At 39.4% G+C, this 24501-nt stretch overlaps 2 protein-coding genes across 8 annotated transcripts in view; one reads left to right on the top strand and one right to left on the bottom strand.

The window, feature by feature from the left end:
- Positions 1-24501, bottom strand: part of il1rapl2 (interleukin 1 receptor accessory protein-like 2) — a 518624-nt gene that overhangs the window by 225467 nt on the left and 268656 nt on the right. The gene's annotated exons all lie outside the window — the stretch shown is intronic.
- Positions 15527-24298, top strand: LOC146524186 (uncharacterized). Of its 4 annotated transcripts, XM_085182397.1 has the most exons (6): positions 15527-15763; positions 19263-19310; positions 22130-23175; positions 23330-23485; positions 23751-23843; positions 23987-24298. In XM_085182397.1, the coding sequence occupies exons 3-6, from the start codon at positions 22144-22146 to the stop codon at positions 24296-24298; spliced, it is 1593 nt and encodes a 530-aa protein (XP_085038523.1). In that variant the 5' UTR covers positions 15527-15763; positions 19263-19310; positions 22130-22143. The 4 variants fall into 4 exon arrangements, with proteins under 4 accessions (XP_085038523.1, XP_085038507.1, XP_085038515.1 ...); XM_085182381.1 differs by lacking the exon at positions 19263-19310 and having other exon boundaries at positions 15529-15763; XM_085182389.1 differs by lacking the exon at positions 15527-15763 and having other exon boundaries at positions 18638-19310.

The following is a 24501-nucleotide window of genomic DNA, read 5'->3' as shown; positions in this document are numbered from 1 at the left end:
CACTCAATGTGAGACAACTTTACATTTACTTCAAGATGGTATGCTATAGTACTTGTAGTGTGTTTTACTACAGTTTTTCAGTCTGCTCATTTCCAACTTCTTCATGCCAAAGTTTTGCATTAGTCCCCCCAAAAGTACACTATATTATACTTTGGTCAGAGGTGGGTTTACTTTTCCTCCCAGAGTTAATAAAAAGTGAAAAAGTCCTTAAAAATAAGCTGCAATCTCCGAGACACTGAGATTTCAAATTGAACTTAAGGGGCCGTGACAGAGGGCAGAATAATGGCACCGCTGCACAATATTTCTGAAACTTGTTGTGTTTGGTTAAAGTTTGCTGTGCACTTTCTGTCTGTTCAGCCAACAGAAAAAAAGCTATCCAGCAAAGACAGAATACAAAACAAAGAATACGGTAGTATTGTGTATCTAAAATCCCTGAATTATACCACACACATCTGCATTTGTACTGAGAACTGGTGAGTTCTTTTATTCCTTTCTTGAAAACCAGTTTCTATCCAAGTTGAAATGTCAGCTTTGTAGTTTAAGCTTGCTGTTGGCAGACGATATAGCTTGGTGGAGTTCTCTAATACATTTTTATTCATTCAGTTCATTTTTTTACTTCTTTACACCAAAGCTGTCTTTCCATTGGTCCCAAACAAAGTACACAAAATTATACGTCTCTCAGAGGTGGCTTTATTTTTACACCACAGAGTTAACAAAAAGTGAAAAAAAATTTTTTTTTCAGGTTTTTACAGATTCTTGATTACTTGAGAAACAAACATTTTTCTTGGGTTAGTTTTGAAAAACACTTTTTTTGCTCTGACCTTGGCAGATCTGTGAAGCAGCGCAGTGAAACACCACTCATGTTATATCCTGTGTAAAAGTCCATTTAGACAACGCGTGAGGCAAATATACACATGTGCCATTCGATTTTCAAGATAGTCTTTTGCAAGATAAGGACACTTCATTGAAAATATGAGATAACTTTACAGTAAAAGTCTTTAAACAAGACATATCTTCTCCATCAACGAGTCAGGCTGTGCTTTGTAAAGCTTTGAGCTAAATGCCAACGCAACAGCTGCTTAGCTTATGTTGCTGACATATAAAAGGTGCTAATTACAAGGCTACTCCTCTCTTTCTGGGTCCTTGTGGATCCTTAAATATGCAATTCACTATACACTCATCTATATCCTGCCTGCCTTTTGGATTAACTTGATCACACTAGAAACTATTACAATCTTTATCTTTCCAACGTTAATGCATCCTGAGAGCTTTTGGTATGTGATCCACAAATAATTCAGAAAATGAAAACCCACTTGTAGTTTAAGTGTTTGAATTTTTTTGAACAAAGAGCCCTGAAGCATGTTTTAGTTGAAAGGAGCTTTTAATCCCCAAGTTGCCTAGTTAGATCAGGGATAAAAACCAAGACACACTCATCTTCAGAAAATATCTTCCCTTACAAAATATCAATAAACCATCTCATGGTTCAGCACCAGAGCAACAAGATATAATCGGACAGCTGAGATTACTATCGCACACACTCTCCCCTATGGCTACAACATAATACAGAGAAGATCAAATTAATCTAAAACAGAGAGAAGAGGGAGGAAGTGAGGGATGGGGAGGGGGATAAAGTGGAGGGGAGAATAAAGGGGGATTCAAGGAGAGGTGGACAGAGGGAAGCAGGACACAAGTGGAGAGGAAAGACGGAAAGCAGAAAAGAAATGAAGATAAAGACTGCTAGTTGATTTTAAAAAAAAGACAGTGAAACAAACAAAAAAGAGGGAGGAGAAGAGAAGACAAGAAAAGAGCAGAAGAAGAGGAAGAAGAAGAGGACTACTTCCCATTTACACTCTTAATTGGTTTATGAGGAGCAGAAAATCTCCTCAGTCCCATGAAATGCTAAAGGCTGACGACAACCGTGTACATCGAAAAAGTCACGTCTTTACACCGGTACCACATGTACTACACACACACACGCACACACACGCACACACACACACACACACACACACACACACACACACACACACACACACACACACACAGGTTTGAACATAGACCTACAGCTTAAAACTAAATCTTGTTTCCTGGGAGAAAATGTAACTTTGCTGAGGGAGAATTAAATACCAGGTACCAACACACACACACACACACACACACACACATTTGTAAGTACAGCTATTGAGCAGCACATGTACAAATACATACACAGGAAGAGTTCCCCGACTTTCTAAATTACGAGTGAACTCTGAGTTACTGTACCGCTCACTCACCCTGACCACAACAACACACTCACTGAATCCTCAAGTGCACTATAAACCCTCACTCGTCAGCAGGATTTGTTTTAATTAGGCAAATAGGTCGGCTGAGGACGCTCGTGTTCATGAATGAGCATGTACTTTGTGTGTCTTTGTTTGGATGCAAGGCCAAAAAATGAGTTATGTAAAGGATTGCAGACACGAGGAAATTCTAATACCGCAGGATGCTGTATTACTGCAGCAGAGGTTTATCCTCCATAAGGAACACGGTTTTGATTCCTCTGCCCTGTTGATCTCACAGGGGAGCAGAGCAGATTAGAGTTTGTATCAGAAAATCATTACATGAGGAATCATTGTAAAACAGTTGAAGAAATGGTGTTGACTTTAACTGGGTAAAGCCCACAAGTCTTCAGCCAACCTAGTCTGACTCACCGGATGTGATGTGCTTGTATAAGCTTCGCCATTGGCAACATGTTACCGTTTTCAAATCCCCTTTGTTTCATTGTGGTCGTTTCCTGGATTTTAAAAATGGTAACAAATGTTTCAGTGAAAGTGTTGCATGAAAGAACCAGTGGTAGGCTTATACATAGTCTATATGTGGTGACTAGGTTCCCCTTACACAACTTTACAGGGACACTGCTGCTGTATCCAGGACTTTAGGACTTTGTGACAAGAACATTGTGATGGTTTTAAAAAAAAGCAAATAAGCAAGAATGCTTTCCCCATATGCTAAAAGCAACAGTCCCCAGGAGCCAGCTTTGAGACTCAGCAGTTCTACGAGCGCTGATGGTGTCAGTTTGTTAGTATTTACTAAACAAATAAACTTTTACAGGTAATAGTGTTACATGAAATGCCTGGGAAACATTAACGTCTGAGCCAAATGTTATCCAAATCCTTGTACTGGTGGATGATAAAGCCTAAATAAATGAGGCAAGACTGGACTCAATTATTAACTTTAAAAACCTGGAGCGAACTTTGCAAAAGAAAAATAGACTCTGATCGGACACCTTTGCATCTGGACAATATCAGTTCTAGGCAGGTGTTCTTGTTGTTGTACCATGATGTGCCAGATGTTTTACAATGGGTTGTCCTAACTTTTTGGGGACACATTTCTGTCATCAAATTCAAAATGAGCTAATATTTTTCATGAAATAGTAAAATGTCTCAGCTTAAACATTTGATGTGGTTTCTGTGTTTAATTGTGAATAAAATTTGGGTTTGTGAGATTTGCAAGTTATTGCATTCTGCTTTAGAAAGCTCCCTTTTCCTTCCTAATCTGTCTCTCCTGTCCTCTCTTTACATAATTCTCCATCTCTGAGTGCCGCATATTAACATGTTAAAGTTTATTTTCCTCTGCCTGGGAAGTACAGCAGCTGCACATTTACCCAGCAGACACAGCGACACTTTGTTTTTGCTGATGTTTGTTGAGCTGATTGAAAAGTTACATCTGAAATGACCTGCCATTTAAAAATCATTACACCATTTATGCTCACTCCTCTTCTGTGGCGCTAGCAAGATGCTAAAGTTCAGCGAATGCACATTTGAAACCTGCACCATGAATGCATCACAGGGAAGGAAAAAAAGGGACGCGTTTAGAATGTAAGTCAGACCTTGGGATGTTATTTCCTTATTGCTGAGGAAAGCATCTCCATGCTGTCGGCTGGAAGCAACTCCAGGATGCAGCACACAAAACAAAAACTCACACTGTATGATGGTGTTAACCCACCAATCACATTTATTGGCGGTTCAGTGGATTTGGTGTTTCTTACCAGGGCAAAGGTTTTTGGGCTTTTTATTTAACTTTTTAAGAAATAAGTGTGCTTTTATTTTGTAAAGCCACTCACTGACAGCAGCCCTTATTATTAGGCAAAATATGAGGACTTGCAGTTCTACAGTTGATATAGATTGCAGTGTCGATTGGTGAAGTAGACACTTCAGTTTTATACATAAAGGATTGTGTCAGCACATTATAAGAGGCACTTCTCAAAATCAATGATCATTAATGGATTTACTCAGGTTTTAGTGTCCCTTAAAATGTCACTGGTTGTTTCAAAGAATTCATTTGTGATCTCGTCTCCCATTTCTTGTGTTCTTTTCTGTCTGCTCAAATAAAAAGTTTGAGGGAGAGACGCTTTAAGATACAGTAGCAAATCATTAAATTCTTTCTGCCTTTGTTTTCCTCTTTTCTCCATCTCATCTCGTTTCCCTCCCATTTTCTCTCACTGGCCTCAGCTCTGTGTTGACATTATTGCCATCATTAATTGTAGCCCCGTCTGTGATTCTGCACGCGTACGTGCACGCGCAAATGTGTATCGCTGTCCCCGCAGTCAGCTTGAATCACTGCAGGAAACCCAGTTACAGCCACCAATTAGAGGCCACACACCAATGCATGCCACATACACACATGCGCTATTAGTGGGCTTTGCAACTAATGTCTGGCCAATATGTGACCATCAAAACAACATTTTTCATTCAACAATCTATTTCATGGCATTTCCTCTTTTTTTTAATCTATACTGTTTGTCCGTCTTGCACCCTTTGTTTCTTGATTTTCCAGACTGTGAGGATCCAATTACCATCCGGGGGTCTTCATGCTCCTTCCGTCCTGTCTGCTGCCTATAGGACCTGATCAATCTAAGGTCTCATGGGGGTCAAATTTATGGTCGCTCTGACAGGTCAAATGGACTACTTAAGAAAACGCCAGCAAGTAGAAAAACTCTGCAGAAGCACACAGAATCCAATGAAATCTGTATGAAACACAATGAAAGTAGAAATAAAACCCACAAATCTCACAAAACACAATGAAAGTGAGTTTTTTCTATCGTTGGCCAAATTTATATCGTTTCTACCGTACACTGTTTATACCGCCCACCCCTACTTCTGAACTGTAACATTTAATCCCATATTTGATAGCCATTTGTTGCTACAATGTTTTGCCCCCAGAGCAGCAGAAGAACTGATATCAATGGATGATTTCAGTTTGATGAAGTCCTGGAAAAAGTCGCCCCCTCTTCCAATATCTGGAGCTTCGTACATGCCAAATTACGACTCGCCTCATGTCTCTAATAAGCCGAGAAGCACCAGGGAAGACCTTTTAGTTTTCTGCGCCTGACACATTCTTTGTGTCCAAGTATCTTCTTTGTATGCTAGAAGGACTCTTGCCTAACCAAGTGAAAACTGGATTCCAAGAGCCCTGCTGCTTTAAAAAGACGGATTCAGCTGTAGCCACATTTGTAAGTTAATATACCTGGCGTGTAGTCACAAAAGAATCTCCCTGTGAGTGCCCTAAATCTCCTCTGTGTATCCATGCACATTCATGTTATACCACAACAGAGTATGACTAACTGAGTGAAAAGTTCCATTGGGCTCCATCCAAGAGCCTGTACAGGAGTGTCTCATACATACTTCAAGCACAGAGAGAGTTCTCACCCACCCAGCGTCTCCAGCCAGAGACTGCAATCCTTTGCAGCACCGGGGCAGATCTGACTGAGTAGAACAGAGCAGGTTCACATGGATACTGAGGCTTGAGGCCAAACTGAGTGGGAGGCATCAGAGTTCTTCCTCCTAACTGCACACAGAGGCCAACTTTGAAAATACAAAACTCTTTCCTTACATCCTGCATATCTGTTCTGTGGTACCTCTTTCTGTCTCTCTTTCTTAATCTGTACACCTTTCCCCCCCCCTCATTTGCGTCAGTACGCTATTTTTTTAAATACTCCTCTCTCTGAGCCGCCAAAGATACCTCCTCCCAGCAACCTGAAGGAGAAAGAGACGAGGGTCTGAAATAGAAGAAAACATTTCTGCACAACCTCCAGTGATGCTCTTTCCACCTCATCTCCTTTTCCAATTCATGCATTCTGTAGGAAGGTCCACACTCTCTGCATTTTTCATCGAACCTGGGACCTCTCTCTGCTCAGGCATTCTGGGAGGTGAAATATGTGAAGTATTCTACAGAGATACATTAAAGTGGTCTTTGCATAATCTGCATTTGTAGTGTTTCATAGCTTCTCAAAACTCTGTGCATGCACCAGGCTAAAGGTTCCTTCTTACATTAACCTCAACGTGATCTTTGAATAATTTAGGTACAATTCATTTAAAAATGGCTTTTCTATATACTTGGAATTATGATTAGTCTTTTAAAGTGGAATTTTACTTACTGTATAGATTTATTACACTGGAACATTTGAATAATAATGTGATTTCCTTGTTTGTAAATGTGAGGTTCACTGTTTATTTGCATTTTGTTGTATTTCCAGTACAAAAATCTGTTGTAAACTGCTTTCATGTCTTATCAGGGACACACACTCTACTGTATCAGCAAATCCAGAAAATTCTGACACTCAGACTTCCAATAAGTTCTTTGTTCACCTCTCAAAGTTCTATATTTTGGAAGAGATCGGAGCATTGCCAAGCCGTATTAACCAAAACCCATTTTGCACAGGTCTGTTATTATATGTGAATCTCTAGTGAATTGTATTTATGTCACATGTTGTCTGCTCTTAATCCTTTATGCATCCATCATCGGCCTGTGATTGAATCCCATGCAAATCTTTGCAGGGGTTCTGTTATATCTGCACCTTTCTCGTGCTTCTTTTCTTCCGATTATTAATGAGCGTTGCGTGCATTTTGCTACACAGCACGGAGCTCCATCTGCAGAGAGCAAGGTGAAATCCACCACATCCCACAAGGATAGTGGGATGGATAAAGACCAGCATTCAGTACAGAACACTTTGCTGTCTTTTAGCATGCTCAACAGTTGTGTCACAGTCTATAAATAGAAATGTTGGGTCTGTAGCCGGTGACTAGAAATCTCAGCAAGCTAAACACAGACTTTGCTTTTGCCATTTGGATGCACCGCAGGAAACAGACATTTTTTTTCATTAATGGAGTCAAACCTGATACGAGCTACTGTATATAAGCCCAGGAGGTTTGCCAAGTTTATTAAAGATAAAATCAAACTAACTTTGGGTACCTGATTTCTCCAATTTGGCTTCTTCTAATGAGAATGGCCTGAGTCTAAATTCCTACAAAGACTTTGAAATTCATCTAAATTGGCTCTATACTTAAATCTTCTACCTTTCCTCTTAACTCTTACTTCAGTCATACCTTCATCATTTCTCTGATAGAAAGACAAATAAAAGACCAACTATGATTGACGCGGAACGAAAGACTGAGATAAATTTCTAGTGATGGAGAGATACTAACAGCTAGAGAAAATGGTAGAAAAGGAGATTATAGTGAAGGAGAATGATGCTTCTACAATTGTAAGGAATGACGGGGGAAGGTGCGGTATGAGTGTGGGTGTGCGTGCATGCATGCAGAGGTTATGTTAGGGCTATGGGCAGCATTGTAAAAAGGACGATTGGTGTTAAATTGGGGTGAAAAGAGGCTTAGGTAGCGCTATAGAGACTGCGCGAGAGAGAGAGAAAGCAAAGGAGAGATGGTCACCCTTCACTCCACACATGGATTAGAGGCTATAGAGACATTGACAGCCTCAAAACCTGGCTTACACTGCCAAAGCCCAGCTGACGCACACGCAAAGCAGAAACTCAAAATGTGTCAGTCCCATAACAGCTCCAGTACATCCAGCTGTGGAAGAGAATGCTCCTCTGTTTGCCTGTCAACATTTCTCCATTATGCTGAGATTTGTCAGCTGGATTTTTGGGTCCCAACACACCGGCGCACTTTGAGACTTGTCAGATTGGCAATATTCTCAGCATCTATCATACCAAAAGTTTTCATGGTACTTCTCTTCCTTTTATTATCCACGGTGGCTTTGCATACATACAGAATCATAATTCCTTTTGGAAGAGGATCCCAAAGTAGCCGTTAATCTAACAAAGAAGCAATTTCACAAAGCGTTGTGTGACTTTATTAGCTTGTTGTAAAAGTTTGTTGACTTGCCTCAACACATACTAATATGTAGCAGTATTCTGTAAACATTAATAAGCAGCTTTAGCATACAGTAACTGTGATTTATTCACTGTGACATTTTCACATTGAGCAGATATACAGTTTGCTGAGGTTACTACCTTTGGTGTGCTAGCTTGCTAACTCTTGCTTTTCAACAGTAAATAAAGAGAACAGGAGAACAGGTTTGTACACAAAACAAGGTCAAACCTTGAGATGGTGCCTCAAATGAGGGAACTGTTATACTCAATAAGTGGCTCAGAGGTTTAGCATGCTATCATTAACCGTTAAACATTGCAGTTGTAACGAAATATAACTGAAAACTCTGAAAACAAATACTCATATCCTTCATAAAGCCACGAGCTAAAAATAAAAAGCTGTTAGCATGACTTTGAAAACCCAAGAAGTGTTCATTTACAACAGGTCTGTACTTTGTGACTTCTACTAATGCAGGGGTCGGCAACCTGCGGCTTGCGTGGTTTTGGAAGTATTTAGTTGAAGTGTATTTTATTTATGTTAGTTCTTTTTTTAACTTGTAGTTCTAAATTGGAAGATTATTGTGATATTGAAATATAAAAATAAAATTATATTCTATTATTTTTTCATCGCTCAAAATAAGCGTCACACTCGCGGAAGCTGGTGTACCCGCCGAAACGCCGTGCAAGACTTTCAACCCCAGGTAGGGCAATTATGGATCTTCAGATTCACATTATGTCAGCAGCTGTTCTCCACCGTGAACTATGTTAAAAACCAACACCGCTCACGCCTCACAGATGACAGCTTAGAGTCCTGCGTAAAGATGAAAGTGACTTCGTACAGCCCCGATTTGCAGACGCTGTGCGCAGAGGTTCAGGACCAGAAGTTGCATTGTAAACATATCACGGCAGACCCGACGATGTTTGTATGAAAACGCTTTTCAGCATCTCTTTATTGACCGCTTTTCACACACGGTTGCTGTACGAAACCACCCGGCTGTAGCTTTTCAGCTCACAGCCCGACACATACCAATAACAACACAACAGCAGAGAGAGCACAGACGTAAAGGCGGTGAGGTGTGATTGCGGGTCCCGCTCAGGTGCGTCTGACTCCCCTGCAGTGGCGCTACAGACCACGCTCCGCCACACACATAAACCAGGTAAAATACATATTTAGGCAGAATTTTGCAAATATCTATTTTTAGCAGCATAGTGCTTTTTTCCAGTTATTTTTTAAAAGTCAGGTCAAGGCTCCAAAATCTCAAAGGTGATATAAGGGTCGTGGCTCACAACAGTTTTTGTTTGCTACATGGATCATTTTAGTTCAGCTGGGTGTCTTTCCTTTTGTTATATTTCTTTAAGAGTTCAAAATGTGTTAATTACATAAATAAAATGTAGTTTTCTCTGTAGCACTTCATGGATTTCATAAGCAACACACCTTAGTTGTTCACACAAAGCATAAAGGTAAAAAGCAATATATGCAGTGTTATCTTCATTTTAGATGTCAAAAAGTATTTGCGGCTCCCACTGTTTTCTTTTGCGTGGAAACCGGGTCCAAATGGCTCTTTGAGTGTTAAAGGTTCCAGACCCCTGTACTAAAGCTTCATAGATGAATTAATAATCCATAAAAAAACACTGGTTTATCATTAAGAAGCCATGTCAAGAAGCATATATATTTCCTGTTTTGTGTAAAAGAGTACTGACACGTATTTCCAAGGTAATATGTTACGTATAACAGAATATTTAAAGCCAGTTCCTCCTGTGTTTGAGAAGATTTGTGTTCCATTCAAACTGTCTGAAAATTAAGAGTGTACCTGTACCTTAATATTACCCAGTGTTTTTGCAAATTCTTTCACTTTTTTCTTTTGGATAGATCAGGAGTTAGTTTATGTTAAAAGTGTTAAAAGTCAGTTTAGTCCTTTCTTAAATGCACATCAAAAGTAGAGAGAGAAAGAGAAGCAAACAGAGAAGAGTGGAAGATTTCTTTCACTAAATGCGTTTAGTTAATTAACATTGTCATTGTTAGAATGGACAAAGACAATTTCCAGAGAATTACAGGTTGCCGACCCCTGCATTAGTAGAAGTCACAAAGTACAGACCTGTTGTAAATGAACACTTCTTGGGTTTTCAAAGTCATGCTAACAATGTGCTGGTGATGTTTATCTCTTAAGCTAACCCTGGGGCAAATATAATGATTTTTTTCCCCTTTTCATTTTAGTTGATTTATTGCGACAGCCGTTTATTGATTTCAGAGCAGCTGGCTAGATTGATATTATTACTTACATAATCATGACCCTTTTATAATAATATAATATATACAGAATAATAATGTATTATTGTGTTTCTAATTATTTGATAAATAACTAAAATAACTGTGTTAACATTCATTTTCCGTTGATCTATGGAACTATGAAAACAGCACCTATTTTACTGGAAACATAAAACATCAGTCCTCATCTGTATCTTTGAATTGTCAGAGCAGGTATTTTATACTTAAGTGTAACCGTTAACGTTTCTACTGCTACTGCTTCATGAAACAAAGCCCATATTTTTAGCTTTTGACCCCAAAGAAAAAACAGCGTTAAGTATTTAAATTGAAAGGTATTTTCTATCTTGTGAAATTTACTTTTTACTTCCAGGAGTTTATCAATAATGTACATTATTGGTCTCTATTCCTTAATTGGACCTGCAAACACTTCAAAACCAACATACAAGTGCATTAGGTACACATGAAAATTTAGATTGATTATATTGAGTTTTTTGGGGAAATTGCAAATCAAGTGAAATTAAAAAGGGTTTTTGTGATTGAGGTTATGAAGCTGGCTATAAAACAGTGGCAGAAGGGAAAATGTCATAAAAGTGACAATGATGCAGTTAACTTTGACTTCACAGCCCCAGTAACTGTTACACTTCACTTTTAAACTGACAATGATGAAAAAAAAGCGATAACCCTACACTGGTCATACAGCATATTGCCACAAGTAACTACCTTTACACACATATAACAATGAGTGATTTTCCATTCTTAATCTACAGGGTTTATTTAATATGATGTCATCATTTGCAGCTATAACAGCTTCAACTAAACAAGGTTCAGGAGTCTGTTTATGGGAAGTTTTGACTGTTCTTCTAGAAGTGCGTTTTTGAGGTCAGACACTGATGTTGAATGAGAAGGCCTGACCAGTCAAGTTCTTCCACACCAAGCTGCTCATCCTTGTCTTGATAGACCTTGCATTGTGCCCTGTTGTGCAGTCATGTTAGAACAGGAAGGGGCCATCCCTAAAATGGTCCTACAAAGTTGGGAGCATGAAATTATCCAAAATGTCTTTGTATCTGAAGCAAAGAGGCAGAACTCAACTCCTGAAAAACAACCACTGACTCTACTCGTATACATAAGCCATTCATCATCACTGATTTGAATTGAAGTAATAAATCGCTAAAAAATGTTCTTCCAAACTGTAGCATGGTGGTGTGAAGGCACTTTTGTAACCCATCTTCTCACCCAGCAATAAAGTCGCAGCTTAATGTCACTTCCTGCGTGTTCATTTCAGGTCCTGATTCCAGCCTATTACTTCACATATTCCTCCTCTGAACTCAAAGATGGAACATTTTCTCCTCCATTACACTTTATGTTATTGTGTTTTTGGCTTCTGTTAATGTTCCTTCAAACCTTGTATTTTATCCCCATTCCAATCCATACACTACAAAATCAAAGATCCCACGGTGCTTAATCTGTAATGATTTCTCTCATAGTATCAAAATGTTGCATGTGCAAATACGCTCCTCAGTATCTTAAGCTCAGACCTCACACTTATCATTCCTCTCTTTTTTTCCCCTCATAATCTCACCCTCTCGTTATGCGACTACATGTTTATTCAGAAACACAAATTGGTTCTTCAAAAACACAATCTCTCCTCTGAAAAATATTTAGGTCAGTCTTTAGAAAGCGCTGCTACCACAGCTGGCATGAAAGGAGTTTCTTCTGCACCCCTCAACACACGCTGTGCTGGTATTTTGCTACTTTATCTGTAGCATACAGTTCTGTAGTTCAGACTGCAAATAAATCAGCCAAAAAGGCATCAGTACACCAGTAAGAGGCACAGCAACATTTGCTCAGGCTTCACTGCAAAAATATTTAGTTCTGGAAGCTTGGTGATAAAGACTTTTACTTAAGTACTAATAGTAAACTAACATTAATTTGGGTAAGCACGCTCTTTACATTCATTAAAAGAGGAGCTATGGTATACTTAACAGGAAAACATCCCCCATGAGATCTCATAATGCACTAATACTCTCAACAAATAATTAACACTAATAGCTGCTGAATGTGTACCTGACAGCATATTTTAATTTATTTAGATTTTTAAAATCTCACATTGAATAACAAATAATCTAACTATAACAACTTATGATTCCATATTTTTCCTGTTGTTGCTAGGCAACCTCTAGCCTTATTTTCATACTTTTGAAATTATTAGAGAGGTGATGTACTGTATTTACTTCCCGAATGCATCCATACACAAAATAATTTCATATTGTAAATCAACTTGCTGTGAGGTTGTAAACAGGAAAAATCTCTACGATAATACATTCAGTATAACAGATAAGTGGCTCCTGCTAAACAGAGATAGAAAAAATATTTCAACGAAAACCGGACCGATACATTGGCCAATATTTACTATTAGCAGATATTTTGTTATTGCTGTTTATAATGGCCGATAAATCAAAACATTAAAATGTAAGAAACACCCTTTAGTAGTGTTGATGTTGCATATGTTTTCCACCAGAGGGCATGCTGCGAGTTCCTTGTTGGCAACTCAGGTTTTGAGGCAGCTGCATTGTCAGATTGTCTTAATAAGTTATCATAAATAATTGCACATAACCAAAGTTCTGTTTATGTTTCATTTGTGAAAAAATAGAGGATACATCAGACTTTTAAATCACCAAATACTGGCATCCGTATGATACCAATGGCTGTGAATGTCATGGTCCTGGGTCGGTGACCAAGTGTTTTGATGTTGCTGTTGATGTTAATCTGTGAATTCATCGTGTTTATGACTTCTAGTGTTTTGGTTTGTGTTTCTAGTGCTCAGGTTCTTCTCTGCTCTTTAAATTCTGTTCTTAGGTTCCTTTGTCCTCGTGTTTAGTGTAGGTTCAGGTTCATGTTTATTATTTTGTTCCCCAGTCAATCGTGTCTTATGTCACTCCTGTCTCTGTGCTCCGTGTTCCCTTTGTTCAGTGTCAAGTCCATGTCTCTGTGTCATACTTCCTGTTTTACTTTGACGTTCCCTTGTCTCATGTCAGTGTTTTTAGTTTTGCTTCCCCTCAGTCCTGTCGTGTTTGATTACTCCCAGCTGTGTTCTCCTCCCGTGTCTCATTCCCTCGTTATCCCTCAGTGTTTTTAAGCCCTGTGTTTTCCTTGTTGTTGTCGTACTCTCACCATGCTGTGTGTTTTTCCCCCCCTCTGTGGTCCTCGTACTTTTCTAGCTCTGTTCCCAGTTTAGTTGTCTAGCTTCCCAGTGTTTTAGTTCCTCGTCATTAGTTTCTAGTTTTCTGTTTTCGGGTTTTTGGTTCCTAGTATGTTTTTTTGCTACAGTGCAATAAAGCTGCCTCTTAGTTCACCCTTCAGTTCTATATTTCACTGTTGAGTTGAAACGCAGGATGAAAGACCCAAATGCAGGACTCACAGGACACAACTTGAGGATGGCTGATTTGTATGAACATTGCAGATGTGTAATAATTTCACAGGAAATATTTCTAATTAAAAGTTTTAGGCAGTAAATGGATACTAATAACGAATGGTCACAGGCTAAATTCATTATGGATGTATCTTTTTAATCTCATCTGTTGTGTGCAGTTGTGTTTTTAATACAAGAGATGTGTCACTCTTTCAGAGATGTCAAACTGTGGAGAAAAAGAAATGATGCAAAACTCTAGTGACAGAGTACTGAAAACAAATTTTGCATTGCCAAGTCTGTCAAGTAAAGTCACACAGGATGTGTCATGCTTGATTATATCCTATAAGCACAGAAAGCCTGTTTGATCCACATATTTTTTTCATCAAAGAAAGAGGGCCTTCTTCTGACTCGACATTATCTTTGACTTTGTATGCCAACCTTTCCTCTTGAGTAATTCAACTGAGGAGGTTAAACAAAAGTGAGTGGTGCTCCTTGTCATGAACTCTGTTTCCTTGGAGACAGCCTTTGTCAAAATTTATATGTCAAAATTAGCCAAAGTAAAAGTGATTTAGTCCCCCCTTCCAGGTAAAGCTTGTGATTGGTTCGATTCCATTGGAAATAAAGGATTTCCCTGTGAAATTTCTTAGATCTAAAGGACCAGCACATGGGATTTAATGGCTTCTAGTGGTTAAATATGTTAAAAAAAATCTTGAAAGAAAAAAAGTTGAAAGTGCTACATTTAAAAAAAGATATTCCCAAATAGGAGGACTTTAAAGAATTAGAACAGAAAAGAAGGTAATTTGTGTGCACTTGAAGAACGAATTAGGGGACAGTTGTGAAATGTCACTCTGCTAAACCGCAAGGGGAAGAGATTAACATTTGGACCTATGACATTTTAATGGAGTGAACAGGGGAGATAATTTGGGACGGAACATATTGTTGTTCATTACGGGACCTCCCTCTGTGAGACATCACACACAAACACTGACCGGCAAGTCTGTGTGCAGGCCTGCATGTGTGTGTTCAGCAGTCACTCGCTGAGGTGTGCGCATCTGTAAGAAATGATTGATACATGTAACAGGCAGACCTCTCTTTCTCATTCCCCTCTGTTTACTGAGTGTGTGTGTCTTGGTGTATGTGTGATAGATACGTGTGAGTGCAGAGGTCTTAGTGTATTTGTCCAGACTCCATTAAACACCTGTTCGCTGGCCTAATGCGTATGGCCCTGTGGCCTCAGGCTGCTGCAGTAGTATAGCAGTAAACATCATGTACACACTAAAACTGTCATAAAAGCACCATTAAGATATTACTTTCAGTGATACAAGGTTTCACATACTGCAATAACAAAAATAAAACAAAAGAGAGTAAACCCCACTGGTGTTGACAGTGGCTTCAAGTAATGGTAAGATAATGAATTGTGACTGAGGAGCGATTGTTCTGTCTGCAGTTTGAAATCGTGTCGTGTTAGACGCTCTGAGCATTTTCATAGCAACAAACGAGGCAGCCCGGTCATACTTGAGGACAGCAAGCTAAGCGAGACAGTCATATAATGTCTACACTGAAAAAATGGGAATTGGCAGGCTTTTGAATTTGCACAAATGAATTTAGTTAATGCTACACAAGCCTTTCATGTTTCTCTTATTTACATTATTAAATAAAGTACCATTTACGTAATTATAAACAATACTGAAACTACTAATTTTTCTTGCATTGATATAAAATGACTAAATTAGTATACTAAAACCATTGTAATCATGTTTGACCACCAACGGAAATGGTGTAATATATTCAAAGACAGCAACTAAATATGATTGGATAATCACATAAGCACGGCCTTTATACAACAACATTATTCAAGGAGAGCGCAATTAACCGCCAGATTCTGGAAGACTGTTAAGCCACATGCAACCTTTGGCACTGCGTTAGTGGGCATACTGAGAAGGTAAGTAAATTAAATACATTTGTTTTACTTGGGGATGTTTTCACAGAATTATTTGGTTGCGTGCTGGAAAAAAAGTTATCTGTAATGCTTTTCATACAGCATGCACCAAAATGCACTTGTTTTTTTTCCTTTTCTTTTTACACTGCTAGCTAGTGTTGGTATTAGCTACATGACGATAGCTGAACAATAGTCTAACAAAGTGCACATAGTCGGGAGAAAGTGGCTGTTATCGGTCGGATTTGGAATGTGGCAGAGAACACTGGGTTGTTAGTGGCTTAACAAGCTCATGAAATCTCACTGAGAGAGCGCAATAGTGTTTGTGTTACACTGCTAGTCATTGCTACAGTGGCTAATTGCTGTAACCATCAGAGTTTAGCAAGCTGGGATTGCCACTGTGAGATATGTTAATTCTGGTGGCTGACACACACGCAAGTCATAACAAGAATCCGTCCACACGTACACAGATATTTTTGAAAATGGAGATTTCCCATTTTAGTTAAAAAAAAAAAAATAATCCCATCCACGCTGCAGTTTTGAAAAAATATCTCCGTCCACATGGAAACTCAAATGCTGTCAAGAACCAAATCCTAACAGTGTAGAAATGTTGGTTAATCAGAAGTCTAGAAGCCTGGGAGCGGAAGGAGTAAACCGTTTTGTATACTCACAAAACTTTGAGGTAATTCTGAAAGGTTTTCGTGTTTTTTCTAGAAAGGCAGCTAATTTTGTGTTACCTTTGAAATGATGAAGGCATTTGAAATGTTAATAACTAAAGACAGTATTTTGGATTTTGTGTCTCTCGCTCTCATGGCCAGGTTCACAACGCTATGAAATACGACTGGTGTAGACTCACAACTGGGGAATGCATAAAATTCATACAGCATACAGAAATTTAATAAAAATAAAATGTTTTCGCAAAACCGACTACAAAGTTGGCGTAGGTATTTAGGTTGTGAGAGCGTCCATGTTAAATGTGTAAGTTCACCCTCACGCCTGTCTTTCTAAATGGAGGCACAGTAACTGCGTATGTATATGTAAGTGTGTAAAAACTGCAAACAGTAAGATTAACAGCAACAGTATTTTGTCAGTATCCGCTACTGAAGAAATTCATCTCACAGCGTGACGTCTAAAAAGGCGTTGCGTGAAAATCTCAGTTTTCAATGATACAAAATCCCGTTTGTGTGGACGAAAGGCCCAAATGCACAGAAAAAGCTGCGTTTTCAAAAATACCTGTACAGTGGGGCAAAAAAGTATTTAGTCAGTCACCGATTGTGCAAGTTCCCCCACTTAAAATGATGACAGAGGTCAGTAATTTGCACCAGAGGTACACTTCAACTGTGAGAGACAGAATGTGAAAAAAAAAATCCATGAATTCACATGGTAGGATTTGTAAAGAATTTATTCGTAAATCAGGGTGGAAAATAAGTATTTGGTCACCTCAAACAAGGAAAATCCCTGGCTCTCACAGACCTGTAACGTCTTCTGTAAGAAGCTTTTCTGTCCCCCACTCGTTACCTGTATGAATGGCACCTGTTTGACCTCATCATCTGTATAAAAGACACCTGTCCACAGCCTCAACCAGTCAGACTCCAAACTCCGCCATGGCCAAGACCAAAGAGCTTTCGAAGGACACCAGGAAAAGAATTGTAGACCTGCACCAGACTGGGAAGAGTGAATCTACAATAGGCAAGCAGCTTGGTGTGAAAAAATCAACTGTGGGAGCAATCATCAGAAAATGGAAGACATACAAGACCACTGATAATCTCCCTCGATCTGGGGCTCCACGCAAGATCTCATCCCGTGGGGTCAAAATGATCATGAGAACGGTGAGCAAAGATCCCAGAACCACACGGGGGGACCTGGTGAATGACCTGCAGAGAGCTGGGACCAAAGTAACAAAGGTCACCATCAGTAACACACTACAACGGCAGGGAATCAAATCCCGCAGTGCCAGACGTGTTCCGCTGCTGAAGCCAGTGCATGTCCAGGCCCGTCTGAAGTTTGCCAGAGAGCACATGGATGATACAGCAGAGGATTGGGAGAATGTCATGTGGTCAGATGAAGCCAAAGTAGAACTTTTTGGTATAAACTCAACTCGTCGTGTTTGGAGGAAGAAGAATACTGAGTTGCATCCCAAGAACACCATACCTACTGTGAAGCATGGGGGTGGAAACATCATGCTATGGGGCTGTTTTTCTGCCAAGGGGACAGGACGACTGATCCGTGTTAAGGACAGAATGAATGGGGCCAAGTATCGTGAGATTTTGAGCCAAAACCTCCTTCCATCAGTGAGAACTTTGAAGATGAAACGAGGCTGGGTCTTCCAACATGACAATGATCCAAAACACACCGCCCGGGCAACAAAGGAGTGGCTCCGTAAGAAGCATTTGAAAGTCCTGGAGTGGCCCAGCCAGTCTCCAGACCTCAACCCCATAGAAAATCTGTGGCGGGAGTTGAAAGTCCGTGTTGCTCGGCGACAGCCCCAAAACATCACTGCTCTTGAGAAGATCTGCATGGAGGAATGGGCCAAAATACCAGCTACTGTGTGTGCAAACCTGGTAAGCCTATAGTAAACGTTTGACCTCTGTTATTGCCAACAAAGGTTATGTTACAAGTATTGAGTTGTATTTTTGTTATTGACCAAAATACTTTTTTTCCACCCTGATTTACGAATAAATTCTTTACAAATCCTACCATGTGAATTCATGGATTTTTTTTTCACATTCTGTCTCTCACAGTTGAAGTGTACCTCTGTGCAAATTACTGACCTCTGTCATCATTTTAAGTGGGGGAACTTGCACAATCGGTGGCTGACTAAATACTTTTTGCCCCACTGTATGTGTGTGTGTGTGGTGTAGACCTTAGACTTGGTTTAAGAACCTTTGCCCATGATGCGCAAATCATCTGTCATAGTCTTGTTTTAGGTGAAGTGCCCCTTAACTATTATCTTAACTATTATCTGTGAGCATGCTCCATTTGTTCAATGGAGCATCGCTCCCAGCACCCCAAGAAAAAGCATGGTCAATAAACAGTGGTTCTAATTGTCTAATTAAGTTCTCGATTGTGAATTTTCCAATACTGTCCAAACAAAAGTTACAACCTTTCGGTTTTTTTTCTTTTTTTTTTTTTTTTAGTTTGTGTGGAACATATGTGAGCTGCTTCTCAAAACATTATGTATAATGAGCAAAAGATTGGCACTTTAATGTTCTGCTTGTTCGGAATAACTTTTTTTTAGTAAAAGTTAATGTTGTTTGTGATGGTGGCATTCTTTTACTTTTATGATTACACATATGTCTGGAAAATGAGGTTATATTCTTGTTATGTGCAATAACATCAGTGTTATTGTATACGTAGATTAGCATAAAGAAACAAAATAAATCTTCAATGTTGGCGTCCAATTTTAAGCGTGTGTGTGTGTGTGTGTGTGTGTGTGTGATCTCTGAATCTGACGTAATCCTCTGGATATTGAATGATCTGACTCTTGATTATCTGTGTCTTACAGGGTTGGGTGGTGCTGGGAATGTGGAGTTGTAAGGGGTGCACAGAAACGGTATCAAGTCGTTCCAAGCTTTTGCATCACTACAGATTAAAAACATCCACATTTTGGACGTCGTTCTCACTTTCCATGTACATACCTGCATTGTCCATGCACCTTTAAAACGTGGAATGCCCTTATTGTCCATCAAAATAAAATCCACAGCACTAAAAAAGGCTATTTTCAGTTGCCACCTTTGCGAATGCAATGATTTAGCATCAGAGCGTGATTATTTTGCTCACATATATGCGCATCTTAAAAGAAATGAGACACTTACTTGTATGTTTCTAGGCTGCAACTTTAAAACAAACATTTACTGTACATTTAAATCACACAAAAACCGTAAACACAGACATTATACACCAGGTGATTTTAAACAAGGTATAGTTAGAAACAGGAACCGCACCTACAAATGAATTTGAGGAAATAGTCAGGAGTTTGTAGAGCAGTTGGATACTGTCATTCCTTCACATGGTCAGTGTGATAGTGAGGACTTGCAAAAAGTCATAGAGCAAAGATTTGCAACTACTCTGCTAAAGCTGGAACATTTGGTCCATGTGCCAAGCACAGCTATTGATGTATTTTTAGAAGAACTCTATCATTTGATACGGTCGACACCTGTACCATTATCCTGTGATATTGTGACAAATATCTTTAATCAAAGAAACCTCCCCATTGATAAAGATCTCATTACAGAACTATTAACGCAGTTTTTCAGGTAATCCTGTACTAAGGTCCATACAAAAGGGTGGTCCGCTAAGCACAGCATATCTGCGTAAGCAGTATTACAAGGAAAATTTCTGTGTTTTAGAACCAGTTGAATATATACTTGATGCTGAAAAGAAACACAGTTTCCAATATGTCCCATTACTGAAATTGTTACAGCAGCTGTTGAGTAGAACAGATGTTGTTGATGAAGTTGTGAAATGCCATAAAAAACAGGTGGGAACCGACTCTACTGGGTCATATCCTTATAGGTCTTCAAGTGATGGTTCCCTATTTAAGGAAAACCTTTTCCTTTCTGGAGAAAATTTAAGGATTTCCCTACGTTTTTATGTGGATGACTTTGAAGTCTGTAACCCCCTTGGTACCTCACGGAAGAAACACAAGCTTTGTGCCATTTATTGGGTTTTGACTAACTTGCCTTCAGGATCTCATTCCTCCTTACCGTCCATCTACTTGTCAGTGTTGTGCAAAACCACTGACGTTAAAACCTATGGTTATGACAAAATCTTGGAACCTCTTCTACAGGATCTGAAAACTCTTGAAGAACATGGCGTTTATGTTCCACTATTAGGAGAGTCAGTTAAAGGTACAGTCGTAAGTGTAATCGCAGATAACCTTGGAGCACACAGTGTTGCAGGATTTATGCAAAGCTTTTCTGTAGAATACTATTGCAGATTTTGCGCAGGGAAGAGCAGTGATATTCAGCTGTATTCTGTAGCGTCTGGTGCTTTCACGCTAAGAAGCAAAGAGCTTCACCAGGTCCATGTCAAACAAGCCCAAGATACAGGTACAGGCTGTTGTGGAGTGAAAAGAGAATGTGTCTTCACCAAAAATCTGTCCCACTTTCATGTCATATTTGGTTATCTGCCTGATCTTGCTCACAATGTTTTTGAGGGTATAATCCCAGTAGAGTTGGCTCATTGCTTGACAGTTCTTATATCAAAGACGTTTTTCACTTTAGCCGACTTAAACAATGCGATTCTGAAGTTCCCCTACAAATGGGAAGATAAGACAAACAGACCTCATGTAGTGTCACAAACTTTCTCTAGCACCAAAACAGTTGGAGGAAATGCGCATGAGAACTGGAGCTTGCTCCGGTTCTTGCCTTTTTTAGTTGGATCACTTGTGCCTGAATATGAGCCTGCATGGCTTGTTCTCATGACTCTGAAGGATATCACAGAACTTGTTGTGTCCCCTGTGCATAGTAATGACTCTCTGGCTTTTTTGGAAAGCAAAATTATAGAGCACAGACAGCGATACCAGGCACTGTTTCCTGATGTTAAGCTACTACCAAAACACCATTATTTGGAGCACTATCCACAGATGATTAGGTTTTTTGGTCCAGTTGTTTGGCTGTGGACAATGTGTTTCGAGGCCAAACACAGCTTTTTCAAGCAAGTCATCAGACACACAAGCTGCTTTAAGAATGTGCCTCTCTCCTTAGCCTCAAAGCATCAGATGATGATAGCTTACCATCTAAGCTCCCCATCTCTTGGCAAGTCTGAACTAGAGGTCTCGGCTGTATCAACTTTTCCAGTGGATTTGCTTAAAGAGGAGATGGCTAGAGTCATTAGGCAAACATTCCCTGACATTCTAGAGATAAACCTTGCCCAGTGTGTGACAATAAAGGGCATAACCTATAGGAAGGGAATGGTACTGGCCCACAGGGCAGCTGGTGGGTTGCCAGAATTCTGTGAAATAAACCACATCTGCATTGTAAACCAGAGCATATTCTACATTGTCAGAGAGCTTGGTGGCTGGTACAGGGAGCACTACAGAGCTTTTGAGCTCAACCCAGTATCTGCAAGAATATTCACTCTTGTTTCACTCCGTGAACTCCTTGACACTTATCCACTGGTTGACTACAAGATCGGATCAGTCCACATGGTGACTTTAAAAAGGCATATAGAAATAAAAGGTGTGCAAATATTTGTAATAAGTTCAGTCACATGTATTTCACTAGATACGTTCTATCTTTTTTTTTTTTTTTTTTTTTTTTTTTGTATATCTGACCTTTTATAACTGACTGATATGTATGGGTAACTATATGAAGACTAAACTGAAATTATTCTTTCTGGGTGTCTGATGTGCTTTTTTTTTGTCTACAGAATAGCTGCTTGAAATGGGGACCCCTGTGATCCTAAAGATCATCTTGACTGATGGAACCTGTCAAAGGCTCACTCTCTCCAATGGACCACCTGAATCAATTGAGGATCTCATTGTTGAAGTCAAGAGACAGTGTGGTCTTCAGGGCAATTTCAGACTTCAGTTTATGGATTCCTTGTTTGGGAATGAGTTCCTTAATCTTACCTCAGTTTCAGAAGTGGCAGACAGAGGGACTCTTAAAGTTATTGACATGTCAAGACCCACCACTATGCAGCATGAGGATTATATCATTCTTGAACCTGTCCAGGACTCCGAAGCCCTCAGCTGTTCCTCTGTTAACGATTCTTCGTACCTGTCTGGTGGATCTGTGGACATGGATGTGTTGTCATCAAGTGAGTCAACAAGCTCACGATCTTCTTGGCCTGCTGTCTTTTATGTGCCCAAGTTTTCGTATGATGCTGAATTACAACTTCAGCAGGCAAAAATTGCGTACAATCAGAATGGAACTGCACTTATTCCAGATCCCAAGTTGAAGTCAGCCATCCTTGACGGTTTGGTGCAGGAAATTGTGAAGTATAAAGTGTATGTCAGTGATAAAGAAATGGATCAAGTAGCTCAGAGTCTGATCAAGAAGCATCCCTGTCTAACTGAGACAGGCTCCAACACTGGATTTGGAGGATGGAAGACCAGTTTAAAATATAAACTCTCAAACTATCGCACCCAGCTACGAAAACTGGGCTGCCCAGAGGTGACTGTAAACTCTCTAAAGAACAAACCTGTTGGAAGATGCAGTGCAGCCTTTGGTGTCAAAAAAGCAAAGAGGGCAGAAGTTAACTTTTGCCCAACATACCCACCAGAAGAAACTGAGGAGAGCCTGGAGGCAATGCGGAAAACTTTACTCTTGGACATAAAGAAGAAGAACAACAGAGAGTTGGTGAAATTCAAGATGCAAAAGACTTTTGCCTACAGAAGACATGAAGTTGTTCGTGATGCACCAATGGTAGAGGCTTTCATGGCAAGATGGCCTGCTCTATTTGATGTCCATGAGGTAAAGTTTGACTCATACCGGGGGTTCTTGAAAGAGGTGTTAAGCTAAAATACTTTAGGCACATTTAACCGCCCATTTCTTCAGCATTGGTGATTGTGGCCTTCTTCCTTGTGTTAAACATTTGAAGCTCACTCTTTTGTGCTGATGTTTTCAGATCAATGCTGAGTTTAAAAGAATTACCACAATCCCCCTTCAATCAAAGTTCCTGTCTCAGATGGATCTCCACTTAGACAACCTGGTGAAGTTGTTCAAAAGAAGAGGAGGACAGCTTGAACAAAGACTGAAAAAAATTGTGGCACAAATGGATAATGTAAGTGATAAAGCCTTAACACAACTATGACCCCTTTTGGACAAAACTTTTAATTGGTTAAAAATTGTAAATGTTTTTCCAATGATAAATGCTTTCATCTTGTACTACTTTTACATCTGCTTGTTTTTGTTTTAATCTTTACTTTGTCAACTTTATTAGTATGTGTGCCTTTACTTTGAAAGCATTCATGTAAAGTACAGTACTAAAACCTAAAATCAATGAGAAGGGCTGACTGAAGATACTAATCACACAAATTTCATTTCAGTGTGAAGATGTTGATCCTCGACGTGAGTGTGTCATTAAGGGAGTGTGTATCTACATGGGTGAAGATCCTGACAACCTTATCCGGAAGTATGTGGTAAGTACTTGGGGGTATTTTATTTATTTATTTATTATTTTTTTTGGGGGGGGGAGGGTGACTTTCACCAGTACATCATATTGCTCACTTGCCATGGATTGAGTAACATGACTTCTTTTATTTTATTTATGTATTTTTTACAGGACATGGATGAAGACGCCATCAATGAGGCCATTGAAGACACCACTGTTGGAATTTATCTTCTTAAAGAACAAGCTTCAGCAGATGAACAAGAAGACATTGGAGTTGTCCTAGAAGGCATCAGGGTGGTGAAGAATTTGGATAATGTAGCATTTGCTGTGGTAATGCTATTTGGACTCATGTATGCACTAAACCTTGCCTACCCTGCTGACCTCCGCTACACCTTTGAGGTTTTCCAGAAGGTTTTCATGGAACTGGATGGAGCTAAACTCTCCAACAAAGTTATTGCTCTCAAAAACCGTCTGTTTCATTGAAGAGTCAAAGACTGCACTTCAGCAATTCTTTACTGAACACAAAACGAAAAACTGCAATGTTATACTGCTGATACTGTTTGTTTGGGTTGTTTTTTTTTGTTGTTGTTGTTTTTTCTCATGTGACTGCACTTCAAGGTGACACTTTTTTTTTCTCTTTTCTTCCTTTTGGTGGTATTGTATTGCGAGAAATGTTTACAGAGGTT

This window comes from Neolamprologus multifasciatus, chromosome 2 (genome assembly GCF_963576455.1).
Source record: "Neolamprologus multifasciatus chromosome 2, fNeoMul1.2, whole genome shotgun sequence".
NCBI lineage: Eukaryota > Metazoa > Chordata > Actinopteri > Cichliformes > Cichlidae > Neolamprologus > Neolamprologus multifasciatus.
The sequence above is the reverse complement of the archived record's forward strand: the minus strand, read 5'-3'. Positions and strand labels throughout refer to the sequence as shown.